At 40.5% G+C, this 25,435-nt stretch overlaps 1 protein-coding gene across 1 annotated transcript in view; it reads right to left on the reverse strand.

Moving 5' to 3' along the window:
* COL21A1 (collagen type XXI alpha 1 chain) overlaps positions 1-25,435 on the reverse strand; it is a 108,647-nt gene that overhangs the window by 23,510 nt on the left and 59,702 nt on the right. Inside the window, exons 11-17 of the mRNA XM_080998098.1 lie at positions 18,036-18,089; positions 17,875-17,928; positions 16,569-16,622; positions 14,954-15,007; positions 13,303-13,356; positions 13,157-13,210; positions 9,543-9,596 (exon numbers count right to left, since the gene is read on the reverse strand). Of these exons, the coding sequence (XP_080854224.1) occupies positions 9,543-9,596; positions 13,157-13,210; positions 13,303-13,356; positions 14,954-15,007; positions 16,569-16,622; positions 17,875-17,928; positions 18,036-18,089 (378 nt within the window). The remainder of the gene's footprint in view (positions 1-9,542; positions 9,597-13,156; positions 13,211-13,302; positions 13,357-14,953; positions 15,008-16,568; positions 16,623-17,874; positions 17,929-18,035; positions 18,090-25,435) is intronic.

Raw genomic sequence — 25,435 nt, forward strand, 5'->3', positions numbered from 1 at the left:
CATTTGGCTATGGAACAACATGAGCAAAGACCTACACCGTCAACAGCACAACTTTTTTTGGGGGGGGGGAGATTCAAATACCTGTATTGTTATATATTGGCAACATAGATAGATTGCTACAAGCATTGAGAATCGTTTCTAGAGCAAATTTGCAAAGCATTTCCCAGTTTCTATTGTGTTGACCCTCACAACCCTGTGAGGTAGGTCACTACTGTGTCTATTGTATGGATGGAAACTAAACCAGAGTGATTAACATACACATACCCTAGTGCTGAGTTGTGGACTTTTCAGCACGTCAAGCACAGTAATGTATACGAAGGTTCAATCTGGAATGGCAAACTGGTTCTTTGAACAGGCTATCCTTTCTGCACTGGACCCAAATGCAAAAGGCAGAGTTTGACCTAGCCAGCCCATCAGCAGAAGCCCTGTGCATGGACCTCTGGGTCTCCCCCCCCCCCCCCAAAAAATTGGCTTTTTTGAGAGCACCCCCCAGAACATAGTGGGGGGGGGAGGAGAGCTATCATTCCGTCTGGCAAGCTAGAATGTTTGCACAGGTGTAACGAATGGAACAGTGCAACACTGAATTCCACCCGAAATGTTGCAGGCTAAATATAAACAAACAAACAAACCAATTACTGCAGAGAGATGCTGCAAACCATTATATGAAACTATGAGTTCGAAATATAAATTGAAGCTGGGAACTCCAACAATTCAAGAAATCTCGGCGTGGTGCAGAATTGCTTGATGTTGACTCTTCCAAATACAATAGCAACTGGGCTTCATGCCCATGAATTGAGCTAAGTAAGGTGAAAACACATTTTGTCTAGCTGCCTTTGCCAGGGAAAGAAAAGAAAACTAAAATGCGCTTCAGAGCAAAGTAAAAAATAAAAAGTAAAAAGTAAACAAAAATCAACAAAAGCCATGTGGCACATTAAAGGCTAACAAACTGTAATATGCAACAAGCTTTCATGGACTAGAGTCCACTTCATCAGTTGTAGGAACGTGGTGGTAAGATTGGGGGGGGGGTGTATGGTAAGCAAACACAGAATCAATGCTACAGCAATTATTCTTACAGAGAGCATGACTGATACAGGACAAATAAACATGACCAACAACAGTACATCAACAGGCCCATCTGCATGTTATACTGAAGGGCCCAGGACTCTCCATTTCTCCCCCATTGTACATTTTTAATTTATATTTTTCTTCAACAAAATATATCCTGCCTTTCAGCCCTCCATGGGGCCCCAAAGCACCTCATAACCAAGTTAAAAAATGTAACACAATGTGAAAATAATAAACAGAAACAGACCTTTAAACCAAAAACAACTAAAAATAACTAACAGTAGCCCTGGATGAAAATCTTAAACCAACCCAAGGCTTGGCAAAAATGAAAAACAAGTTCTTAACATAATCGCAAAAAGCCAATCAGGACCTGCTGAGGTAAGGACAACAGTGGACAGTGGGGTGGAACTGTGCTGCCCATCTGACTGTCCTCTGGCTAATTCACTGCAGCATACCAGGCAGAGGGCAGAGGGAAGAGGCAATGGCAAGGCTGGCACAGTGCAAAACTGCCAATCAAGCCAACTCAGTGCTCCTGCCAGATGCAGCAGTGACTGTGCCAGAGAAAGGTCAGGAGAGCAGCACAGCTCCACCATGGCATCTGCTCCTGGGCAAGAAGATCCACAATCTGGGTTCCACAACCAAAAATTCCCTGTTCTGCATTTTAAGAGACCAGGTTTCTGGTGGCAAAGGAGCAGGCAGGGTCTTGGCAGGCTCATGAGGAAAAAGGAGTTCCTTCAAAAAAAGCTTGGACTCAAACCAGAGCATTAGATTTAAAAGCCAGTGCCATGAACTGAATTCACAAATTATCTGGTAGCCAGTGAAGACTGAACAAACCCAAGTGAGATGTTCTAAAAAATGAGGCCCAGGCAACACTTTGTAAATTAATCCATAAGTATTTTCTGGCTGATTCACCACTACATGGACAAAAAGAGCAACAACAGAGATTTTTCATTTTCTTAATTCAAGGTTTTTCATAGTTCCAACATTCTCCCAAAATTGATCCTGCCCCAATATCCTGTAATCCATGAACACCACAACATGGTATTAAATGTGACTTACATTATTTTGATTTTAGATGGAGTCATAGCCAATAGGCTTAAACCCAAGTGTTTTTCATTCATTCATTAGCTTTAGTTTTCTGAGGAATTATTGTAATTCTGATAGCTGGTTTAGGATAAATGCGGGGTCACCAGCAGCAACAGCAAAATAGTGAAATTCACCTTCAAAAAGTGAGGTAACACACACACACACCAAAACAAGTTGTCCTTTTTGAATCTTCTATGTAGCCCCTTCAAGGAAGTATCCAAGTGGAGAAGTAAAGACATGAAGAGAATCACCAGGGACAATACCTCTGACCCCTCCATCCCACTTTCATAATTCCAGTTTGTGGAATGTTCCAAAATGTGTAGGGATCTTCCATGGATACAACCAGCTCCCCACCTGCCTATTGTTACGTATATTCCATGATTCAGCAACTAACAAAGATGCAAGGTGGAAGGGGGCAAAACCAATATGTTTGTTCCCACTGCCCTCCTCAATATCCCCATTTGGATAATGCGCAAAGAAGGCTGATGCTGTTGGTATAAACATTTGTATGAAGAACAAGTGATGGAAGAATCAGTCATCATCTGGATGGATTTTATTAACAGGCCAGACACATTTATTTTTTCCTTCAAAATTAAATTTCCTAGTTACACAATATCTCTTCCTTGATACACAGAAGGCTGGCAGGAGAATAACCAGACTATGGAACATTTGGCAAGAAGATCAACAATGAAAGTTTCAAACATAGCATGAGCTCTCAAACTGTGGGGTGAGCCTTAAACGGGTTGTGAAAGACACTGAGAAAATGGGCAGAGAGAGCCAGTGATGGACATGATCCTGCAACAGGGGGCTCTTCCCTCTTCCTACCCCGCCTCCCACCTAAAACAGTGTAGGTTAAATGAATAATCCCTATGTAGTATTGGATATTTGACTGGCCCATTATCAAATAATGAACCAGTATTTTTAAAGCATGAACATTACAAGAACAAAACAAGCAGAGATACTTCAACCACCAACAGTTTTTATACTGATGCTATTTTTAAAAAAATCAAATTAGCAGCTACTGTGAAACGATGAAACCAAGTTTCGAAAAAATCAGAATGAATTACTACAATGTTAGGTAAATGTTTCTGTAAATACAAACAGTGTACTCAACAGCTACTCTATTTGACTTTTATTGAGGAATATCCAGGTCAGCCTATAGTTACAACTGTTTATTTTAAAGAAGAACTTTAAACAGAAATAAAACTAGGGATAACAGTTATTTAAATAAATAGAAGTCAGATTCAAAACAGTATGGGTGGCCCTTGCTAGTGTGACCTTTCCAGTGGTGACTGTTTCTGTGCTTGTTTGTGGAGATGCCTGAGGTAAAAGCAAAGCCCCAGTAGAAGAACCTTTGCCATGCTTGGTATGGCACCACCAGCCACAGTTCCTGGACACAAACTAGTCTCACTCCTGCCCTTGCTAACTAATGACACCATAGTGATGCTTGTCAAAGCTAGTCCACCACCACCTACACATAGTATTCTTGGCTTCATGGAATTCTTGACAGTGGGTGGCCACAGCCAAATTATATTTGACAGGTCAACTGACTGGTGTGCCAACTCTACCCCTAGTAAAGGATCCTCATTTATCTATATTGTAGTTGTTGAAATTATTGGTACCTAATAATTTTAGGAGCAGGTCAGAAATGTCTTGTCCTGTTCCACTTCTAATATCAGTGTTTGATCAGTGTCCTAAATCCACAGATTTGTGCGTGCAGGTGGCACATGGGCCGCCTGTGGGAATTTGAGAAATAGCTCTATTGGAGGCCTGACAAAGGTTGCCTTAGAGAGGGGATTATCTCCTGAAGGGAGTTTCACATGGGCACTAGGCAAGGCATTCAGTCACTCGTTCTTGAACAATACACATCTGGCATTTGTTCTGAAGCCAATATGGCACCCCTCCAGATGGTAGGAAACTACAACCACTGCCAACATTGGTTGTGGCAGATTGTAGTCCAACATCTGGAGGGCACCAAGTTGACTATCTCTGATAAGGGCAAATAAGATGGCAAGAAGGCAGAATGAAGCAAGCCCTGAAAACGAGCAGAAGAAATGCTGCAGCCTATTATCACCTATGGGAATTAGGCTTTATCCTAAGTTTTTTTGGCAGAGCAGCCCCAGTTAGAGAGGTATCTGGATCAAGCCTCTCTGAATTCAGCCACTTTCCTATGACTCACCAATAAGTGACACATCTGGAATATCTGGGTGAATCTCCGAAGCAAGCATAGTAAAGTTAATGATTAATATATGGAACATTGAGAAATGCCCTGCACAATTTAGAGGCTGCTAAAATAAAAGTAGTTTCCCATCAGCCTTGTTTTCCTATTCAAATATCCCTTACCAGCAGCTGCAAAGGCTACTTAATGTCTGTTCAACCCCAGAAGGGCCTACAAAATTGGGTTTTTCCTTTGCTTTCCGGGTATAGTTTACTCTCTTTCCTAACTTGCATTCATTTTAAGTGACAGGGCTGGCTTGGGCCCAAAGGAAGATGTTCAAGAAAGGCATTCAAAACCCCTTTTAAGAGTTTGCTTCACACTTAAACCATCCTGAGTTCTGGAATTGTTTTAAAAAGCCACTAAATGAATTCTTTACATGCAACACACAGATTCATAGCCCAAGTAAGTTAACAGCCAATGTACTGTATGCGGTTGATTGGAAAGGCAGACGTTACCTTAATTGTCAGGGTAATATTTCTGGGTGATCAAAAGATCAGGCCTATCTTTTAGGCCTTGCCGCAAAACTTGTTAAATTCAATCCGTGTCATTAAAAAATACAAATTTTGCAAGGGTTGCATTAACTGAAATGATAAGGAATGCCTGTCTCTAATCAAACGCTAATACAAAACAGATTTTTCATGCAATTGTTAAACCACCAAGGGAAACAGGATCTTTGGAAGCACTACAAATGGGAAAAGTGCCACTCTCTGGGAGTGTTAGAATAAATTGTATGGAATAATTCATGATTCACTGGCTTAAGGGGAAAATAGCCATTGGGGAAGTCCTTTGTAGAATTAACCCTATTCAACAGGACACACATCTCCAATATATCTTTCTTTTCTCTGTACAGAAGTTTTCTGCAAGAGCAACAGGGACAAACACTACTTTTAAACAGAAACTCAAACGTGCCATTTTATGTATCTGATCTCTGTTCAAAAACTTAAAGAGTCTTCGGAGAAAATAAATATCCTTAAAATCTTTCCTTGGCTAGTACTCAGACCACCATACCTGCTCTTGTTGTTAGCTATATCTTAACACCAATCCCTTCATCTGCTATCACTACTATTGATGACATGTCTAGTCTGCTGCTCTTCAAACTTTCTTACTCAATTCTCCTCTGCATTGGAAGAATTAGCCATTAAAAAAACTTGGGCACAGTCCAACCAATGGCCCAGCAGTCTTAGCATTGTATCCAATGGAATTCCATTCGCACTTCTGGACTTCCTCTTCCTCTCCTACCCCCATGCCCTCCCTATAAGCCCCCCCAACATCTGCTTTAGATGATTGGGGGACACATCGGAGCAGATTCACAGAGAGTGGACGGTGCAGAAGACAGGAGAGCCCCATTCATGAGTGGAACAAGACACTGGATTCAGTCCTGAAGAGTTCCCTCAGGTAACATGCTTTTAATTCTACCATATGGCTTTAAATGTGGCTACCATTAGCCACACTGTGCTGTCTGCAATTATGAGCAGATTTGTGCATAGGAAAGAGAGGCATATAGTGTTTGGTGGAGGCTTTGTCCCTCTGTGCATATGTGCATACACATACACGCATTTGCAATTTAAACCCCACACAGGAGCAGGAGGACTACTGAGAAAACAAAGAGAAGCTAATGTAATGGGAAAGGCCAGAGAGAAGATTGAAGGTAGGATGCAGAAAAGGCAAGAGAAGGAGCAAGTGAAGTTAGGGTAGGCTTGAGGAAAAAGACAAAGGAGGCAGGAAGCTGAGACAAGATAGAAGTAGCTGGAAAGCATTCCAAAGAAACCATGCAGTGCTTTGGCTGAGTGGGCTTCTATTCCTCATTTATGGCTAGACTGCATCATTCTCAAACATCTTATACATGTGGAAACAACTAGAAACGTAAAAGAAAAGAGAAGAAAGTCAAGTAAAATTATGCAATGCCTGGCTAGATAAAACATTTGACTACAGTAAAATAATCACAAATTGAATTAGAAGTGCATTCAAAAAGGAAATTAAGTGAGAAGAAACCAGATTTTAAAAGAAGCCCACAGCATGCATTACTTATTTTTAAAATATAAAATTGTGTAAAAAAGTTATATTCTCTTTCATCTCCATTTGCTTCCTGAAAACCAGACACAGCACCTTTTCTTTCTCTTCCTTTCTTTCTCTCCCTATAAATTATTCCAGTGCATAGGAAGTTCAGAGCTACATATATGTTGTAAAACAAATTCCTTGCCAAAAGAATTACGAAATACATTCCTAGTGTAACAGAATAACTGAGCACAATCAATGAGATTAGGAGCTCCTAACTCTCTGTTGAATTCATAGCCATTAGGTTTGTCTGAAAAATGAAAACATTAATCATTCCAAATGATCACAGCTAAGATTGTTTAAGTATTTGTTGCAATCATCCTTTAAAATTAAAAAAAAAAACACAACCACCACTCATCAAGCCTATAGTCTGGGTCTGGGCAAATATCAAGGAATTAGCTTCCCTAAAGGCTGCACTCATGGAGGAAAAAGGATTCACCATGTTGAGAGACCCAGTGCATGCTGGCTCCACCCGTGCATTCATGTGTAGAGCAGGAAGGTTTGAATAGGGAATCTAGGTGCATTCAGCTGAATACATTTAGACTTCCCTTCATGGTTTGGAACCCTGGGTGGTTGGGGGTAAAGCTGCCATAACCAAAGAAGTTGGAGATTGGACTCTCTGCACAAGTCCATGCAAAAATGCATGAACAGGGTTTCAGTGAACATGCAAAAAGATACCCAGGTTGCTCCTCTACAGAACTCCTCCAAGGGGTATATCAATCCAAGAAAGCTACCATGGGATACAATTTTCTCAAGGAATTCACAGTAACTCAAGGTAGCGAAACATCGCCCGCTACTTTTAAGCCATCTTTGTAGAGTAGCCCTACGTTCTTGAGGACAGCTAGAATGATATAAGGATGGATGTCTCTTCTTTTTAACATCTGCCATCCTTTCTAAATAGAATTTACGAGGTTCCCGATCCAGAACAAGTGCTGCACCCATTCTGACTTCAGTTGAATGAGATGGCTAGACTCAATGACAAGCTGTAATCAGCCTTGTCTTAATGCAGTAATGTCTTTGGCTAACACTGAACAGCTGAAATTAATGAATATTTATTAGGAATTATGTGAGGGTTTGTGTTGTTTTAAAAAAAGCTCATCGATTCATGGGAAAACAAGAATTGAGTTATCAATGAACATACATGAAACTGGAATGGATCAGAAATAGACAATCTGTCCATTTCTAACCATATGCAAAGCATATTTCCCTAGAGAAACTCTCAGCAGATCAAGAGATTAATGGACTGAATGTATCATGGGATATCCCATGGGCCTCAAAATTCCAAAGTCTGCCTCTGGATATATTTTGAGGTTTGCTTTATTAAAAAATATACTGTGTGACCCACTCAAATGCATATCCTTGGTTGTTGGGCTTTACCATCATATTCCGGAACACAAATTTCTGTCCAGATCACACACATCACTGTTTCTCAGATTACTAAAATATTTAGTCTTTTACCATCAAGCATAATAATGAACAAATCACAGGCCCAGTTCAGACATAATGGAAAGCAATGGTTAGGTCCAGGCTTGTTCTCATTAACCACAGTTCAGTTTTAGATGTCACAGAGAACTGTGGAAATGAAAGCCTCTGGTCTCCACCTTGCATGCATCCAAGAGGAGGAATGCACATTCATGTAGTGAGAAACCATAGTTTCCACTTACATCAGAAATTGTATTCCAATGCATCTGTTATTTTGCAAGTTCAAATATAAGAAAGAAGATCTGAAAATCACATGGCAACTTACCTACCTGGTTATATTTTTGGATTTATATTCTACCTTTTTACAGACTCAAAGGGGCTAGTGGATAATAAAACACAGACCTAAATTTTAAGAAGGACTTAAACAATTTGCATCCAAATTTCATTGGCAGAATAACATTGTTTGTTTATAGGGAATACAAACACTGATTTTCCTGGCACCAAACATGGCTGAAGTCAGTGCAATGAACAAAAATGCAGACAGCGGTCCAGGCATGTTCCTCAAGCATCTCCTACTAGCAGAGATTTTGGACATGGAAAGGTATCATATGTTTCTACTGACCCAGTTTTTATCCTCACTGTACACTAGTTTCAGACCACTGTAACTACATAATAATTTCTCTGATGTTCGTTCCCAAGAATAACTGTAAATCTAAGTGTTTGAAACAACCTAACATTTAAACACATATATCATTTTGAATTATAGGCGGAGTGGGCAATACAGTTAATTCAACTTTTTTGTTATATATTTAGTAGTCATTATCTAGGACACAGAGACTGCTGATCAGAAGAAGCAAGTTCCAGTTCTCTTGCTCATCCAATGTTTATGCATCCTAGTAACTATGAGGTCACTCACATTGGCAGAATCTTAATTTGAAGTGCAGCCTCAGAATTTATTTTTCCCCAAGCGCAGGTGCACTCTAGTTATGTATGTCAGCAAGTGAATTCAGAGAACCACTTTCTCTTATCACTAGGAATGGGGGGTGGATTCAATTCAGTTCACATTTAAAGCTGAATCTATTGAATTTGTACTTTCCAGAATAATATGAGAAGAAGCCAAATACAGTCATTGCACAAAGATGCCTATATTAGCGAAAAGAACATAAAAAAATGAATTGTATTAGGAGAAATTGCTTGCAAAAATACAAAACTGCATAAAAATGTGCTTGTTAAAATAAATTCACACAAAAATGCTGGTGGGGATTTTAAAAAATATGTATTTTTGCAAATTGCTACCAAAATATGGAGAACTGAATTTAAGATTGGAAAAATGAGAAATGGAGAGAACCAAAAATGACAGATCCCTTCCATCTCTGCTCATCACACTGTGAGATCCTTACACTGAGGTCTACATAGAAATGCAATGCAAACCTCTGTTTATTTACTCAGAAGTAGGTCCCACTGTTCCCTGACTCTAAGCATGTATGTATGCCTGTGAGCCACTATTTTGAAGAGGTCTGGTTCATGGGTAAGCCTGATCTACTCATCAGTATAATAGAGCAAACTGGACTCAAACTTCCTTGACACCAGACCTCTAAAAACATATATTTCCAAGAAAAATGTTGAACCCCTGAAAACTGTAACAAAATATCAGTGCAAAATATAACTGAAGTATAAAACATTGGGGTGGACTTACAGGCTCTCCCCGTCGTCCTTCTAGTCCTGCAGAACCTGGTTGTCCGGCTTCTCCCTTAAAATTGATGACAAACAGTTAAAATTAGTTCAAAATATTAACTGGTTAAAATGTTTGCCTTTCAGTGCAGGGCTTTATTTCATAAAAGGACATGCACTTTCTTCAGCCAATATAGAGGAAATGAGCAAAATCTGCTGGAAAAGTATTACATCACCATGAATAGCTATGACATTTCTTCCCACTGCCCCAAGCCATTGTTTAGGTTATCCTCCTGCACTCATCTGAGTTGCAGACACTGCACGAGATCCAAAGAGGTGTCTTCAGACTACTAGTCATATCTGAAAGCTCCTCCCTACTACAGCCTTTCATCTTCCCCACCCTGAAGAGCTGCTCCTGAATGTCAGAGAACCCTCTGGGAATGGCATCCAATGCAGGCCAAGTGGCTGCTTTACTCAAATTTCAGAAACACACATAAGCAGACATGGTCCTTTAGATCTAAACCCTCATTATTTTTTGGAATTGTGACTGCACCAGTCACTATTTTTCTTTGAACACAAGAACGAAGGAAGAAGGTTGCCTTGCTCGTACTTCGACATATTTATTCAAATCTAAACAAACTGATTTGAAAGGCTGACTTGGCAGCCTTGGCAGTAAAACTAACTCTGGGCATAATGCTGCCAAACTTCTTCTTTTTAGGGAACCTGTTAAAAGCCTGGCTGTCTTTCTGTCTGCTAGCTGTGATGGTTCATTAGCTGTGATGGTTCATACTGCAGAGCCCTTAAGTCACTGATATCCATTGTAAGGGAGACTGGGGTACAGTGGTTAGGTTGTCGGACAAGGGCTGAGGAGACCCATGCTCAAATCCCCACTCAGCGACAAAGCTGAGAGTGTGACTTTGGATCAGTCACCATCTCTCACACTAAACGTAACTGACAGGGTTGTGAAGATAAAACTGAATTGTGGATTGAATTTAAGGAAAGTGCCTTGAATTACAAAGTGAGATCCTTCCTTTGCAGCCACAGCTTGAATCACCTCTGAACAAGAAGGGATGGTGCAGATTAACAGTGACTCCCCTGACAATTAAGAAACCAGGAGCCAGTCTCAGAAATGCTGTGATCTGCCCTCACCCACCCCCAAAGCAAATACACTCCTCCCCCTTAAACCATGGTTAAGCACTGTCAGTGCCAACATTAAGGCTGTCCAGTTCCCCTTCACCCAGAATTCAAATCTGCAGTTTAAATTGCATTTCAGATACTACTGTGAGGGGAAATCCTAGCTAGCCTTAACCATGGTTAGCGCTGGTGCTGAAGGACTAATTGCTTAGCTGTGGTTAAGGACTGGATGCGTTCTTCATTCTGCAATGGGAAGGAGCTGTGGAATGGGAGTGCATGATCTCAATCGTGGTTCGTAATTTGTTAACTATAGTTACCAAAGAGCCAGCATGATAAAAGTAGAGCACTGGTTATCATAAGAAGCGTAGCAGTTATGGGGAAACTATAGAGAACATCTTGTGCAGGCTTGATTTAGCTATAGCTTTGAAACTCGGCAACCATGATTCAGAGATTTGCAAATCATGCCTGATGTGGATCTGTCTGCAGTAAGAAGGGAGGGGCTGGCTGAATCTATTTTTTGCAGCATTTCTAGAATCAATGGAAAGAGACAGGGGAGAAAAACTCACCCATTTCACAAAGAAGGGTTGCATTTTGGATCATTCCACAGAAGAGGATCCCCATGTGTGTGACCACACAGAGGCCAAATTGTAGAAAGGATGGGTTTGGTGTGCAGCAAAGTATTTCTTACTGTTTCCAATAATAAATCTGTTTCTGAATTTTTCTAAGAAAATAAGGAAGGCTCCAGCAGAAATCTCCAAAGATGCTTGTAAAAATCCTCTGATTTTGATTACAATAAAGCCCAAAGTAAAGTGGTGTTTTATGGAGAGCAGATGTTCAAAGGCAAGCTGACAACATTTTACTCCAGCAGAAATAAGAGACTACTGCTTTTATAGCTTAAAGAAAATGAGAATATGTGCAGCAAACTCTTCCTTTTCTGTATCTTCCCATTATCAAAGAGTGACTCGAGAATGTAATGATTTTCAAACATAAAGACATAGAATTTTAAAAGAATGCACTGAGCCCACATCACCAGCAGGAAAAACCATTCAGATGACAATCCAATACATTCTCCCTATTCCCTCTATTTCTCATCTTCAGCTACTGAGTGCTGTTGGTTATGCAGCCAAACCAGCACCACTCATGAAGAGAAAGGATCCATGAGGACTGTACATGTGTTGAGTTTACAGGAACAGGGGTAACTACAAGAACTTCTGCTGCAGCAACAAAGAAAGCTTTGGTACAGGGGTGGCCCCAATGGCAGCATTTAAAAGATAAATGAAATACAAGTAACTGCATATGACTTCAGTCCTCCTTACATACATTTTATTATTAGTTATTAATTACCTTCCACATATATGTCTCAAGGCAATGTATGCAATATAAAAACAGCTTAAAGATAATTAAAAACAGCACAGATAATGTTTTCAATTGTTTCCAGGAAGTGCAGATAGAGGGTGCTTGTTGTAGCTTGACCAGAATGCTGTTCCACGAAACAGGAACAGCCACCCTGAAAATTCTCTGCGTTACTATGCAGTGGGGCCTCTAATCTCTTTGGGACTAGCAGGGGAAGTTCTCCTGCAGAACACAGTGTCCTACTGTGTATTCAAGGGATGAGGCGGTCTCTCAAGTAACCTGGTCCTGAGTTGTATTGCTCTTTGGTTAGGCTGCAGCTTCCACAGGGTAACCACTGAAACACAGGCATGCACACACACCCTCAAATAAATACAAGCTCCCTTCCCTCCCTCCCCCACATGCAACCTGTAGGATCATTCTACTTGCTTTCTCTCACAGGTGCAAGCTGTCTCAGGAGAACTAATGAGCTGGGCATGCAGGAGTTAACAGGACCCAGCAAGTTTCACAAATGTTTTGCATCTATCCCCTTCTCTAATATAACGTCTGGCTACAGGCAATGAAACAACCAGGCTGCTTTAGGCAAAAAACCATGCCTGCCTGCAATCAATTTCCTCCCCAACTCCAGGGAGGCTACTCCACTAAGGCTTTCCTTAGCAAGGGAGATCCCAGACAACCTCTCCTGGGACTAAGTAAATACTGTGCTTCCTTTCTTCTTTTCTTTTTTCCTGGTAGACATCTTTGCTAGCTCTTTGCATGGGGCATGTGTGCTAAATCTTTTCATCCTCTCCTCTGCCAATTGCCTTGGGGTTGCAGAAGTGAAGAGAAGGGGACTTTGGCCAAAAGACTAAACGCGGGGGTAGCTGCATTGCTTCTATCCAAACCAGAACACCAGCAGAGGAAGAATATGAATGATTATAGGGAATGCGAATAGGAATGACTGCTTGAAAAGCAAATGCATTCCAGCACTGCCAAATTTACCTCCCTCCTCTCTCTTTCCCCACTAACTCCCCTTCCCTTATTTGCCTTGTCCTTTTAGTCTGTAAGCCTGTTTGACTGACGAGAGTTCTTTTGGGAGAAAATATGCACCTGAAAAATATCTCAGTACAAGGTATTTGTCCTATTGCATTTGAATAGATTCAATATTTCAAATACCTTAAAACCTGGATTTCCAGGTAGGCCGTCTTTCCCGCTGCTCCCAGGATTTCCCTGTGACAATACAGTGAAGATGCTATTATTCACATTATGTAATGAGAGAAAACTGTCAAAAGGAAAAGCAAAAGCAACAACATGAAACTTACAGGCCTCCCAGGCATTCCTGGAAACCCTGCTGTACCCCTTTCTCCTTTTGCACCCTGTCAAAAGAATAAAAGAAGGCAATAAGAAAGGCAACTGTATTGTTTAAGCAAAGTAAGCCAGTGTGTCATCACGACCTGAGGCAATTCGAGTGATTAATCCATGACACAACATCCATACACATGCAGTGAGGGGAAGTCAGCTCATCAGTTCCTAGCATGACCGTGGCAGGATAGATTATTGTCCCATTGTTCATAAACCTGGAGCACTTACACTCTACAGCTGAATGGCACGTAGGGTGTGTTTGGTGTATAGAATATCTGGAGTGATTTTAGGCATGGCAGCCTTTCACTGGAGGATACAAAGCTCCTGCCAAGGCTAAGGTGGGAGTCACCAGGGGGAAAAGGTGAAAGGAACACATCATTGCACGCTCTGCCCTCCATCACAAGAGAAAGGACCATCATCCTGCTAATTCCAGAGCAATCACGAAAATGAGAGATTTAAACATGCCACAAGTACTCCAGGCGTAGGACAGTAACAGAGAGGGAGGTTGTTTGAAAGGCACAGGGAGGTATTCTATTAACTTTTTGTGCTAGTACAAGAGTTAGCCCTAACACAAAAGAATTTTCAACCTCGTTCCCCATACACACCCCGCACCTCCCTAAATCTGCTCTGGATGGTTGTGGGAAGAGATTTAGCAGGCATGTGAAGCAAGGAGAGAGGGAGAAATCCTTGCACTGACAGGACCGTAGCATTAGGACTACATTGAACACAACCACAGCGGGGAAAAGAAAGCCTCAGCCAACGTCTTCTAGACCAAGGTCTGGCCAAAATGGTGCCCTCCAAATCCTGCTGGACTCCTATTACCCCTAAATATTGGTGATGTTGGCTGAGGCTGATGGGAGTTTATTTCATTTCATTTCACAAAGTTTATACATTGTTTGATTGTAACAACAACAACCCCAAAAACCTCAAAGTGGCCCACAAAAAGGTACAATAATAAAAGCAAGAAAAAATTACAACCATTCTTAAAAACATACAAAAGTTAAAACACTAAAGCAGATTAAAATTACCTCAACTTTCTAAGCATTTGGATGGATGCCACATTTGCAACCACTGTTCTAAAGCAAAGACCAGGACAGATAACAGCACAGCAGGACACCAAGGTAAAGTCCTGCTAGCCATGAAGAGATGTAGCCAGAGCACTGGGGTAGGGGGACAGAACTTCCCTCTCCCTGTGCAAAGCACAGAAAGAAGGAACATGTTGTGAAGATTGTGGGGCTAGCTGCGGTGGGGTTAAGGAGAGCTGGCAGGGCAGGTGGGAGGAAAGAATTTGGGAGCTAGTGACATAGCCACTTCCAGCCTGCCCAGGAGGTGGGGTTGCGGGCTTCACGCCCACCCCACGTGAGCGGGGGCTGCTTTCAGCCCCCGCGAGAGCAGGGGAATCCCGGCTGCGTCGTCCCCCCCAGCCAGCCAATCGGGTGGCGGGGGGGCGTGGCCTGCCCTATTTAGGGCCGGTGCGGCCGGGGCTAGTGACATTCAGCTCTCCTTTGGAAGCCTTCTTGAGCCCCAAAGCTTGTATGCAACGCTGAGCTCAGGGAACTTTGCCTGCATTTCTACCAGCAATACAATTTTAAATATTAAATTTATACTTGCCTTTTTCCCATAAATTCCTGGTAGCCCTTGGTCTCCCTTAGGTCCCCTGTCACCCTGGATTAAAAAATGTGCATACAGAAATCATTTTGATTTAAGAAAACAACTTACATTGTTCAGGACAGGATGTCCCACACATTGGGAATCAGTGAGATAGGCAACAATTTAAGTGATATGGATGTGGTTTGAATACACATTTGCTGTCCTGGAAACACATTTGCCTAAGACTGCAGCAAATATATGTTCAAGTCACCGCCTTATAGAATGCAAGTCTGCCTTCACCACCTTGGAGTCAGAATGGCTATATGATGGGATGGTGCCACACAGCTGCCCTCTAAAATACCAACATCAATGCTGCTTGGTGGGATAAGGTCAGGGTGGCAGCTAGGTTAGAGCTGCTCAGGCATACCAGCAGAACCAATCTGGCATTGCTGCTGGTGCACTCAACGCAGCCCCAACCTTGCCCCAACCCTACTCTGTCCCTATACTGCCCCAGTAAACAGCAGCAATGCCTGGTGCTGGGGAAGCAGCTCTGCAGCTCAATCAAATAACTGAATGGCAGGGAGAAATGAAAACCCATGGTCTTTCACTGTATGAAAATCCACTGGTAACAATTTATAGGAAGTTGAATATAGAAAAGCTAAATTTCAAACAAATGCCTAAGCAAAATTTCAAACAATTGCATGTTGTAGGTTATCAGAAGTATACTAAAGTACAAGGCTATCTGAGGAATATATGGCAAAAGACACGTTTTGAACTGACATTGGGCAACATATCTACATGTTACACTAAACCATGGTTCTGTGGACAAGCCCAAGCAAAACATCAAGCCCCTGCACTCCCCTTTTCTCTCTTTTTCCTGTGTGGCCAGGAAACCAACTTTGTTAGCCTCTACCTTCAGTTTCACAGAACATCAGTTTGTCATTATGTTCCAGCAAAGGGTCCCGGTTTCAAATGAAGTGTGGTTAGTTTAACAAGACTGCTTTGTAAACCATGGTTTGAAGCTGATGTGCTATAAAACTTACCAGAGTTCTTTTTAAAACAGAACCCCTGGTTCGAATCTAACACTAATCCAGTGAATCTAAACACCACTAAATCCTCCTTCTGGTTATAAAGAAGGAAAAGAGGGGCAGGAGACTACAGTGTTGCTCATTCACATGACACTAAACCATAGATTAGCATTGCATGTGCTCACAGCCATAGTTTTTCATATGCCATCTATTATTATTTTCAATTTATTACCTTTCCTGCAACATAAGGTCTCAGAGCAGGTTAAAACTATTTAAATTACAATATTAGTTTAAAACAATCTAGATAAATTAAATGGGAATGCCAGTTTCCTTGGTCAGGGTGGGGTGTATACTAGAGAATTGTCTGCTTAGCACCGTGTCACGGCCCGTGTGATGGAAAAGAGTAGATAAAAGATGATCATCCTAAGTAAGTATAGCTGCCTGCCTACACTAATTGAAAATAAATGAAGCTAAAAGTTCTTGGATGAAGTAATTGCACCATTTACATTTTCATTGAACGAGCTACTAGGCACCATTTTTTGCTTTTCAACATCCCTTGATACTTTTTAACATCCTACCAATTTTTACAAGAAGCATTTGGTTTGAACCTTAGATGCTGGCATCCCATGCAATCCAGGGAAACCTGGAAGTCCACGTTCACCCTAGAAAAAGGAGGTAAAAGGAACCATGAGACAAGATAAGGAAAAGAGCAGAAGAATATAAGCCACCCAAAGGCACCACACCTTGAGCAAGAAGAGGACCTTTGCTCCATTGAATTCAGTGGGTAGAGAATTGCAGCCTGAATCTGGTAGCAACCAGAGATGTATGCAAATTCTCCTCTTAAAATCCTCTGCTCCATTTGTGGATATAGAAATTGAAGGGATCATTTCACTAAACTTCACTGAGGAAGAAGTTTTCCCAACAGTTGCTCCCACTCATTGGATTAAGGAAATGAGCTTCAACTCAGGAAACCTGACTTCAAGTTTCAGTTCAGACATGAATTTTACAGGTGCTATTGAGCTAAATCATAATGGCAGCCTACCTCACATGGAATGAAGAATTTAAGCATCTGATTTAAAGGCTCATGGCACACCTAGAAGCACTATATTTAGGAAGGAGCTCAAACACTCATGGGTTCCCTCATTTGCCCCAAATGTTAGGAGACATTCCCAAGCATACCTCTTCACTATGCATGTTGAGTTCCCTTTAACATTATAGAGAATCATGTGATCATTGGGAGCTCTATGTGCACACTGAAGAGCTCGTTGGAATTTGGTTCAGTCAATGATTTTTTACATACTTCTGTAGATGTACAAGAACTATATAAAAGGATGGTTAGAAGGATTCCATGTCATACAAAAGTATGCTACATTTCCAGGAAAAAGACATGTCAGAAAGTTGAAGCATCTGAATTTTCCACACATGTAGAATTATGTTTATAAAAAGAAGAGCTGAAATCTAGCCAATAAAATCACACCCACTTTGGCATGAGCGCAGCTACACCCAGAAGCCTCACACACCAAGATCGTAACTTTTTAGTAAGCCAAGCTTTTAGAAACATTGCTTACTAATTAAATGCATTCAAAAATACATCTAAGCATACAGATGTAATGAAAGTTCCATGTGTGATTGGCTGAATATCCTGTGAACCCATGGAAATTTGGAACACAGGAAAAAACCAAAGCAAATCAAGCAAGGGTGGAAGATGGAACTGATTTGAAAAGAAATGAAGAATATTTTTTTTAACAAACACACAATTCTTCCAGAAGTATTATTATCTACACAAAGGCATATATTATAAGTAGTTATAATGTGGCAGCTGTAAGTTCATCTTTGGAACATTCTAAATATACAGTTCTTCATAAAGGTGTTGTGTTAATGTACAGAAACTGCAGCTATCAAAACTAGGCTTACCTTTGCCCCATCTGACCCAGCTTCACCTTTCACACCTGGAAGGCCTCGTGGCCCCTAGTAAGGAACAATTGCATATTACTAATGTTATTTATAGATATAATTCATTTAACCTCTTTATAAGGACTCCACTTTAGAACTATGAAAAGATGCTGTGAACTTACTTGAATCCCTGGGGATCCTGGAATCCCTGGAGTCCCTGTTACTCCTTGGTAGCCCTAAGAAGAGAAACCCAAACATTACACCAAAGTGTACTTTAAAAGCAACACTTCTGCAGTTCAGATGTAAAACCCGTTGCAACTGGATTAAGTGCTTAGGACTTGAGCAGGCCAAGCTTGCTGACAATACTAAAGCATTCAGTTGTTAAAATACAAAGAGATTGCAAAGAGCTTCAAAATGACCTCTCCAAATTTTGTAAATGAGTAGTAAAATGGCAAATGGAATGCAGTGCAAAACTATGATTGTTGTGGGGGGGGGGTCTGAATTTCACATCTACATTCATGGAGTCTGAACTGGAGGTGACAGATCAAGAACAAGACCTTGGGGTTGTTGTGGTAAATAGCTCAAGGAAGACGTCAAGCCAGTATGAGGCAGCAGCTGTGAAAAAGGTAAATTCCATGCTACGGATGATTAGGAAATAGAAAATAAAACTGCCAATATCACAATACCATACAAGTCTATTACATGACTGCATTTGGAATACTGTATAAAGTTCTGGTCCCCTCACCTCAAAGAGCTGCCCATCCCCACCGTAGAAACTGTGGCAACACTGGTGTAGAAAGCTGCCACAAATATCTCTTTGGTGACCAAACTTCTTATTACCAATTATCTGTAGCAAATTTTCATTCATATCTTAATTAGTATACAGAACATGCCACAATCCATACTTAATTCATCCTTGCAACAGCTGTTTGTAGTTGTATGTATATGGCATTATTGGTCTCATTTTTCCAGAGAAATAAGGAGCGTTAATGGATTTGCCAAGTAGCTTCATGGTCACTGAATGTACCAACCTGCAGTGCAAGCCTAACTATCTCTCCTCAAAAGCAAGTCCCATTGCAGAATGCCTGGTTTAAATCATTATTTCAACTGTTTAGTTGATTGTATTTTATTTCTTGTAATGGCTTCGGCTACTCAAATAATCAGTATTCGTACTAGTCCCAATGAATTCAATATACTTACTCCTAAGTAAATGTGGGGTTATAACTGCAGTCTTGATGTTTTTGCTACTGCTATCAGAACCTGTTTTGAAAATGGTTTGTTGTTCACTACTATCCTTTGGAAACCGATGAATATTGTCAAGAAAATAAGTTATAACAAGCCAGTGACAGAAATGTCCACATTAAACAAATAAGCAAACAAACAACAGCCAACCACACAGATCAAGCATTAGACATAAGAGCTCCATTCACCATGTGGTCCAAAATGTCTGACAAGACAGAAAATATCTAGCTTAAAAATGGCTGGTAATCCCTTTCAGTTTTCAACTTAAAGCAGCCTGTGGCCACTCCTGATTTTGAATTCCAACTTCCATCAGTCCCAGCCAGCATGGTCAGTGGTAAGGGATCATGGGTGTTATACTCTGGCGGCATCTGAAGAGCCACAGTTACCCCATCCCTGACCAAAACAAAGGGTCACCACCACCACCTTTCCAAGCTTGACCTGTACAAGTAAAGATCACATTGTGCCACAGAGACCAGGTACTGGTTAATGCCTATAATTCCTGCAACAAAATGTAGGAAAGCCATACCCAATACTAACTAATTTAATGAAGATGTAGAGGGCCATCATTCTCTAAACGAATTCCTTGCTTGTAAAATTTATGGAAGGAATGCCTCCATAAGGGACTTGAGGAATTCTCTTTGGGCTATCTCAGACAGCATCTAAGTGGGAGCCTAAAACGCAGCCAATAGTGGTGTGCTAAGATGGGCCATATGTACAGAAGACAATGAAGATAAGATGAGGGTTTTTTTGTTTGTTTTTTTAAGCCTTAAAATGGTGTTAATGTATCTGGCTTTTATACAAAGTACACAGTGTGAAGAAGATTCCTCTTTAGGTCCTTAACAGGGAGAGAAGCACAAAATTGTTGGACAGAAAGTCAGTAACAATATCCTGCAGCTCTTTGTTCAAGGAAATGCTGGCACCACCAGAAGAAAAAAAAGTACTTTATTAGGTGAGACATTTGATATTCTTTTAAGAAGGTCAGCAACAATGCTCCACGTGTAGAGTCTGCATCTGGATATCTCAGTAAAGCTAGCTCTGCCAGGTCAGTTTTAAGTTGCACAGCACTTAACTGGACACTATGAAGGAAGAATAAATATTATAATAAAATTCCAGAAAAGGATGCAATATGGGATGTTGGTGCACATCTCTTCCGGAGGACAAATTCTTCTCATTTTCCCCCTCTCAGTTTGGATACCTTATTTTCCAGTAGGCATGTCAAGAATAATTTCCCCTGTGCTTCCTCCATATAAGAGCAGCAACAGAATATACTGGTTTTGTATTTTTTAAAAACAAAAATACTGTCCTCTTTTTCCAGTGACCATATCACACTTTCTATCTGACATACTTAAGCAAGCTGTGGAATAGGAAACAGGTTTGCTATAGCAAGGAACCTAAGCAGGACCGACCAATCAATCAATCAATCAGTCAATGAAACTCTCATTTATATTGAAACGCCTAACATATTTTTATGCTGATAGTAGTATTCTGATAAATAAATAAGGCAAATTAGTTTATTTACAACATTTACACCTGACCTTTAAAGTATATGACTTTCAAGATAGCCTTAAATTTTAGATGAAAAGCTAATGTGTGTTAGAAATGTAAGGAAAAGGAAGGTACTTTTTACCACATGTGGTGGTCCTGTAGAAAAGCATAAGACTTCTGGGAAATGATATACAGTATAATGAATTGAAAAAGATGTTTAAGATAACTTTCCCTAAAAAACTAGAAGCCTTTTTACTTGGACTAACAGGGGTTGGAAAACCTAGGGACCTAAAAACGTTATTTATGTATGCGACAACAGCCACAAGGATGTTGCTGGCCCTGAACTGGAAACAGGAGAAGATACCAACAAAAGAAGAATGGATAATTAAGATGATGGACTATGCCGAAATGGCAAAGATGACCGCGAAGATCAGAGATCAGCATGAGAGAAAGTTTGAGCAGGAATGGAAGAGATTTATAGATTATAAAAGACCACTGTAAATATATTAAAGTGTTAGCAGGTTTGATATAACATTTATGTAATCTAATAATTGGAAATTAAGATGAACAAGAGGGAAAAACAAAGAATTTTGAGATAAAATGAGATGCAAGAAATTTTGTGGGAAAAGATTAGAATCCAGGGGAGGGGAGGGGGAAGTCTTGTTTTTTGTTCTTGATTGGAAAAACATTGAATTTATGAATTATTGTGATTATAAAATTTGAAAATAAAAAATATATATTTTTAAAAAATTAGATGAAAAAAATAAGTACTTCCTATTTCTGCCATTTTTTTAAAAAAATCACTTTAATTTCTACATTCAATCACTGCAAAACCAATGGTCATAATTGTAATATAATTATGCACAATTCAGTGAAACAGAGCCAAATCAGATATATCAGGCAATTCCCTAATCAAATCTCCTGTGAGAGGTTTTTTAGGTGGGGGGGGGGGTTTAGACTGGGATTTCATTGCTTAGTCCTACCCCCATTTCCAGTACCATTTCCTTGATTCAAACTGCACATAGTTAAGGTATGGCATTCACTTCCAAACAGTGGGTGACAGCAGCCAACTCAGATGACTTTAAACAGGGACAAATCCACTAAGGCTAAGGCTATTAATGGCAACTGGTCGTGACAGCTATCTGCTGATTCCAGGGACAGGGACACCATGGCTCTGAACACCAGTTACTCGGGAACAACACTGAAAAATGACCTGCTTTGAGGGCTTCCCAAAAACATATGGTTGACCACAATGGAAAATAAGCTGCTGGAATAGACAGACTTTTGGTATGAGATCCAGCATATATTTTGCTTTTGCTTATATTCTTGGCTACTGACATGGGAAATCAATGTACACAAGAAAAGGAATGCACAGTTGAGTCCACGTGATGTCCTGAGTTCCAAATTACCAAAATCTGAGTACAAGTTTACACACTATACATTTTCCCCTCCACACCAGTCTTCTCCACACAGACTCTCACTTTGGAAATTGCTGATTACATCCATGGTTTGCCAGTCACATGTCTCTCTGAGCATACATTACCCATGGAAAGTTAGGTCTGCATGCATGAAAATAAAATGACTCTAATTCAGTGGAATATTCCATCATATTTAAAGTTTTATGGCACATGGCCTGTATACTTTTATTAGAACTTCTGTAAAGCCTCATCAGGAGAGGCATCTAACATCACACAGCTTAAGGGTAGGGGGGTTTTTCTGGCTACATTTTAGTCCTTTCATATAGCCCTTTCTATTCTGGCTATGTGATCTACTCAGACGAGTGATCTGTGTTTTACAGCCCCAATTATTCAAAAAATAATAATACTTAAAAGTAAATTCCACTGAGTTCAGTGTGTGCTTGGGACTACAGCCTACGAGTCATGACTCATGGGATCATCGAGTTCATTGTGCCTAAGTTTGTTTAGGATTTCAGCCTACATGTAATGACTGACTCATAGAAAGGTCTGTTTAAAAAAAAAACACCCCCCAAAAAACCAGTTTACTGAAATCAGTGGAATCAACAGTGCAATCTTCTAACCATGTTTACTCAAAAGCACTGAGGTCAGTGGCACTTACACCCTAGTAAGTGAACATAATATTGCAGCCTGAAGTATAACTGTGTGGACATGTGGCAATCCACTAAGCCTGGCAACACAAGCCTATGCTTGTACTGCTCTATAAGCAGATGTCAGTATCTTGTGCATGAACTTGCGCACAACCAGTACTACTGGCTCTCTTTTTCTCTACCTATGTAGCAAACTTCTCTGTGCAATTACAAGCTACCTGAACTTTATTTATATTTTTTTTCCGGACTGTAGGGATTTGATTTTAAAATTAGCAAAGCACAGGATTTGAAAGGCTGCACTTCAGATGTTGCTTGGCTCTTCCACCCTTAAACCATTTGCTGATTGAGAAGAGGTTCTTACTGTGCAGAATGCTGACCTGAACACACAACACTAACTTTCCAATTCCTTTCTTAATCTTCAAGGGAGCTAGTGCATTATGTTGTGTTAAATGTTCATATTTGAAATAAGAGATATTGCATTGTTCAGTATTTTGCATTTTTTCCTCCTCTTTAAAAATGTGTATGGAGACTAAGATGGTATTAGAACTGGGCCCCAAACATGTGTACCAAATTTCACTCCAATATGTGTGTGTTGCAGGGGAGGAATCCAGTGGAATTATTGCACTGCAAACAAATTGACAAAAGCAGAAATTTGTATATGGAAAGTTGGCTGGGAAAGAGTGAAATGAAGACTTCACTCTCCTCAGCCTATCATGATCAAACACAAGCTAAGAAATCTAGGTTTGAACTTGACTTCAACTTCAGCAGTTACTCCCAACTAGAACCAGGAAACTCAGTGGTGGTACTTGTACCGGTGGAGCTCAGAGGATAGCCCCAAAATGGGGTGTTTCAAAGGTGTGGAGGGGCTGAGCCAGTCTAGGATCCCCAGCCAGTCTCACAGTCATCACAGGCCAGCATCAGGCTCAGTCCAGACTCCATTGCTATGCCAACCAGCAGCTGGTACAGTGATGAGCTTGATCATCCTGCCACCATCATCTTCTGCTGTGGCCACCATGAGCAGATGGGCTGTGGATGCAGTGGTGGTTCTGCAAAGCCTTGCAGTTGAGGAGGTAAGGATTGCAACCTCAGTCATCACTAACTTTAGGTAGATCAAGGAAATATTCGAGTCTTCTGACGTTTCCATTACTATTTCTTACTACCGTAACTTTTTATCATTTTTCCTAAAACTTTTCTACACTTGGGAAAACGACCAACTTGACATCTGAGGAAGATATATATATATATATATATATATATATATATATATATATGGCACATTACAAGACTACAAAAATGATTTATTTTTCCTCCATGGTTCATTATGCTATTATTTATATCAGTACTGGGAATATATGTCACAAGCTAGAATCAAATGCTACAGCAAAGATGTGGATTTCTCTTTTAAAAATGTAGGCTGTCACCACTGATAGCAGAAGGCTGTCTTATCACGTCTGAGATACAGTATTAAATTATGGTAGTCTTTGTTAGCAGTATCTTTTCTCAGTTAGTGAGGGGGGAAAGAGACTGAATGGAAGTAGGTAGTTGCATACAGCAACGTATACCTGAAGGAGCAGCTCCACCCCCATCGTTCTTTCTGGACACTGAGGTCCAGTGCTGAAGGCCTTCTGGCAGTTCCTTCGCTGCAAGAAGCCAAGTTACAGAGAACCAGGCAGAGGGCCTTCTCGGTAGTGGCACCCGCCCTGTGGAACACCCTCCCACCAGATATCAAAGAGAAAAACAATTACCAGACTTTTAGAAGACATCTGAAGGCAGCCCTGTTTAGGGAAGTTTTTAATGTTTCAGTAGGTTATTGTATTTTAATATTCTATTGGAAGCTGCCCAGAGTGGCTGGGGAAACCCAGCCAGATGGGCAGGGTATAAATAATAAATTATTATTATTATTATTATGTTAGATCACGATTAATCATATAAAACCTAAAATATAGCTTATATTTGCTTGATCAAGAACACAACAATCCTGAGAAGTACAAAAAACTTGGTAACACAATGAAAAGGGGAGTTGTACAAATCCAAACCTGCTGCAAGCAGCTTGTTTTGTTGTGGAAAATTACATTTCCTTCCTGGTATAGTGGCCAGATAAATCCAATTGCAAAAGGGGAAGCCTACATAAAATAGACAGGAAGTCTATTTGCATAAGTGCAATGAAATTGTTCACAATGCCCATGCGTGGATGTCATGCTAATCCACATTTTAGTGCACTGAGCTGCAGGATTAGGTACGGTACTTACCTCTCCAGCACAACAAGAGATCACTGAAAACCAGATACAATGCATAGTGGAAAGCCTGGACAATGTTCTTCTTACAGTATATGGTACAGAGAAGACATCAAAATTGGCAACACCCAAGTTTCTCTAGAGAGTGCACTTCATGTACAGGGTATCACAACCAAAAAAGCTCTTTCGCTGGTCACCACCTGCCTAACTCCTAAAGGCAAAGGAAACTCAAAGGATGGCCTCCGTTCAATAATATACTACCTACACACTATCTATCTCATGTGTTAGTCAGGCATATTCTGGCCAGATGTTAGCTAGCTGGCACAGCTCCACTCATGTACAGTGGAGGGCTACAATGCTCTGTTTTTTGTTGTTGTTGTTTCCAATTACCCTTGCTTGCGTGGTCATAATTATCAAGGGATTACTTAATAATTAACTAAGAAAGGGATTGCTGCAAACAGTAAGAAATAATTTGTGCTACATTAGAAGTTGCTTCTTCTTTTTGTCCTAGAGCATTTTAGCATTTTGTTGAAATGGTAGATTTATAATTTATCTG

This window comes from Podarcis pityusensis (genome assembly GCF_964106645.2).
Source record: "Podarcis pityusensis genome assembly, chromosome: 3".
Taxonomy (NCBI): domain Eukaryota; kingdom Metazoa; phylum Chordata; class Lepidosauria; order Squamata; family Lacertidae; genus Podarcis; species Podarcis pityusensis.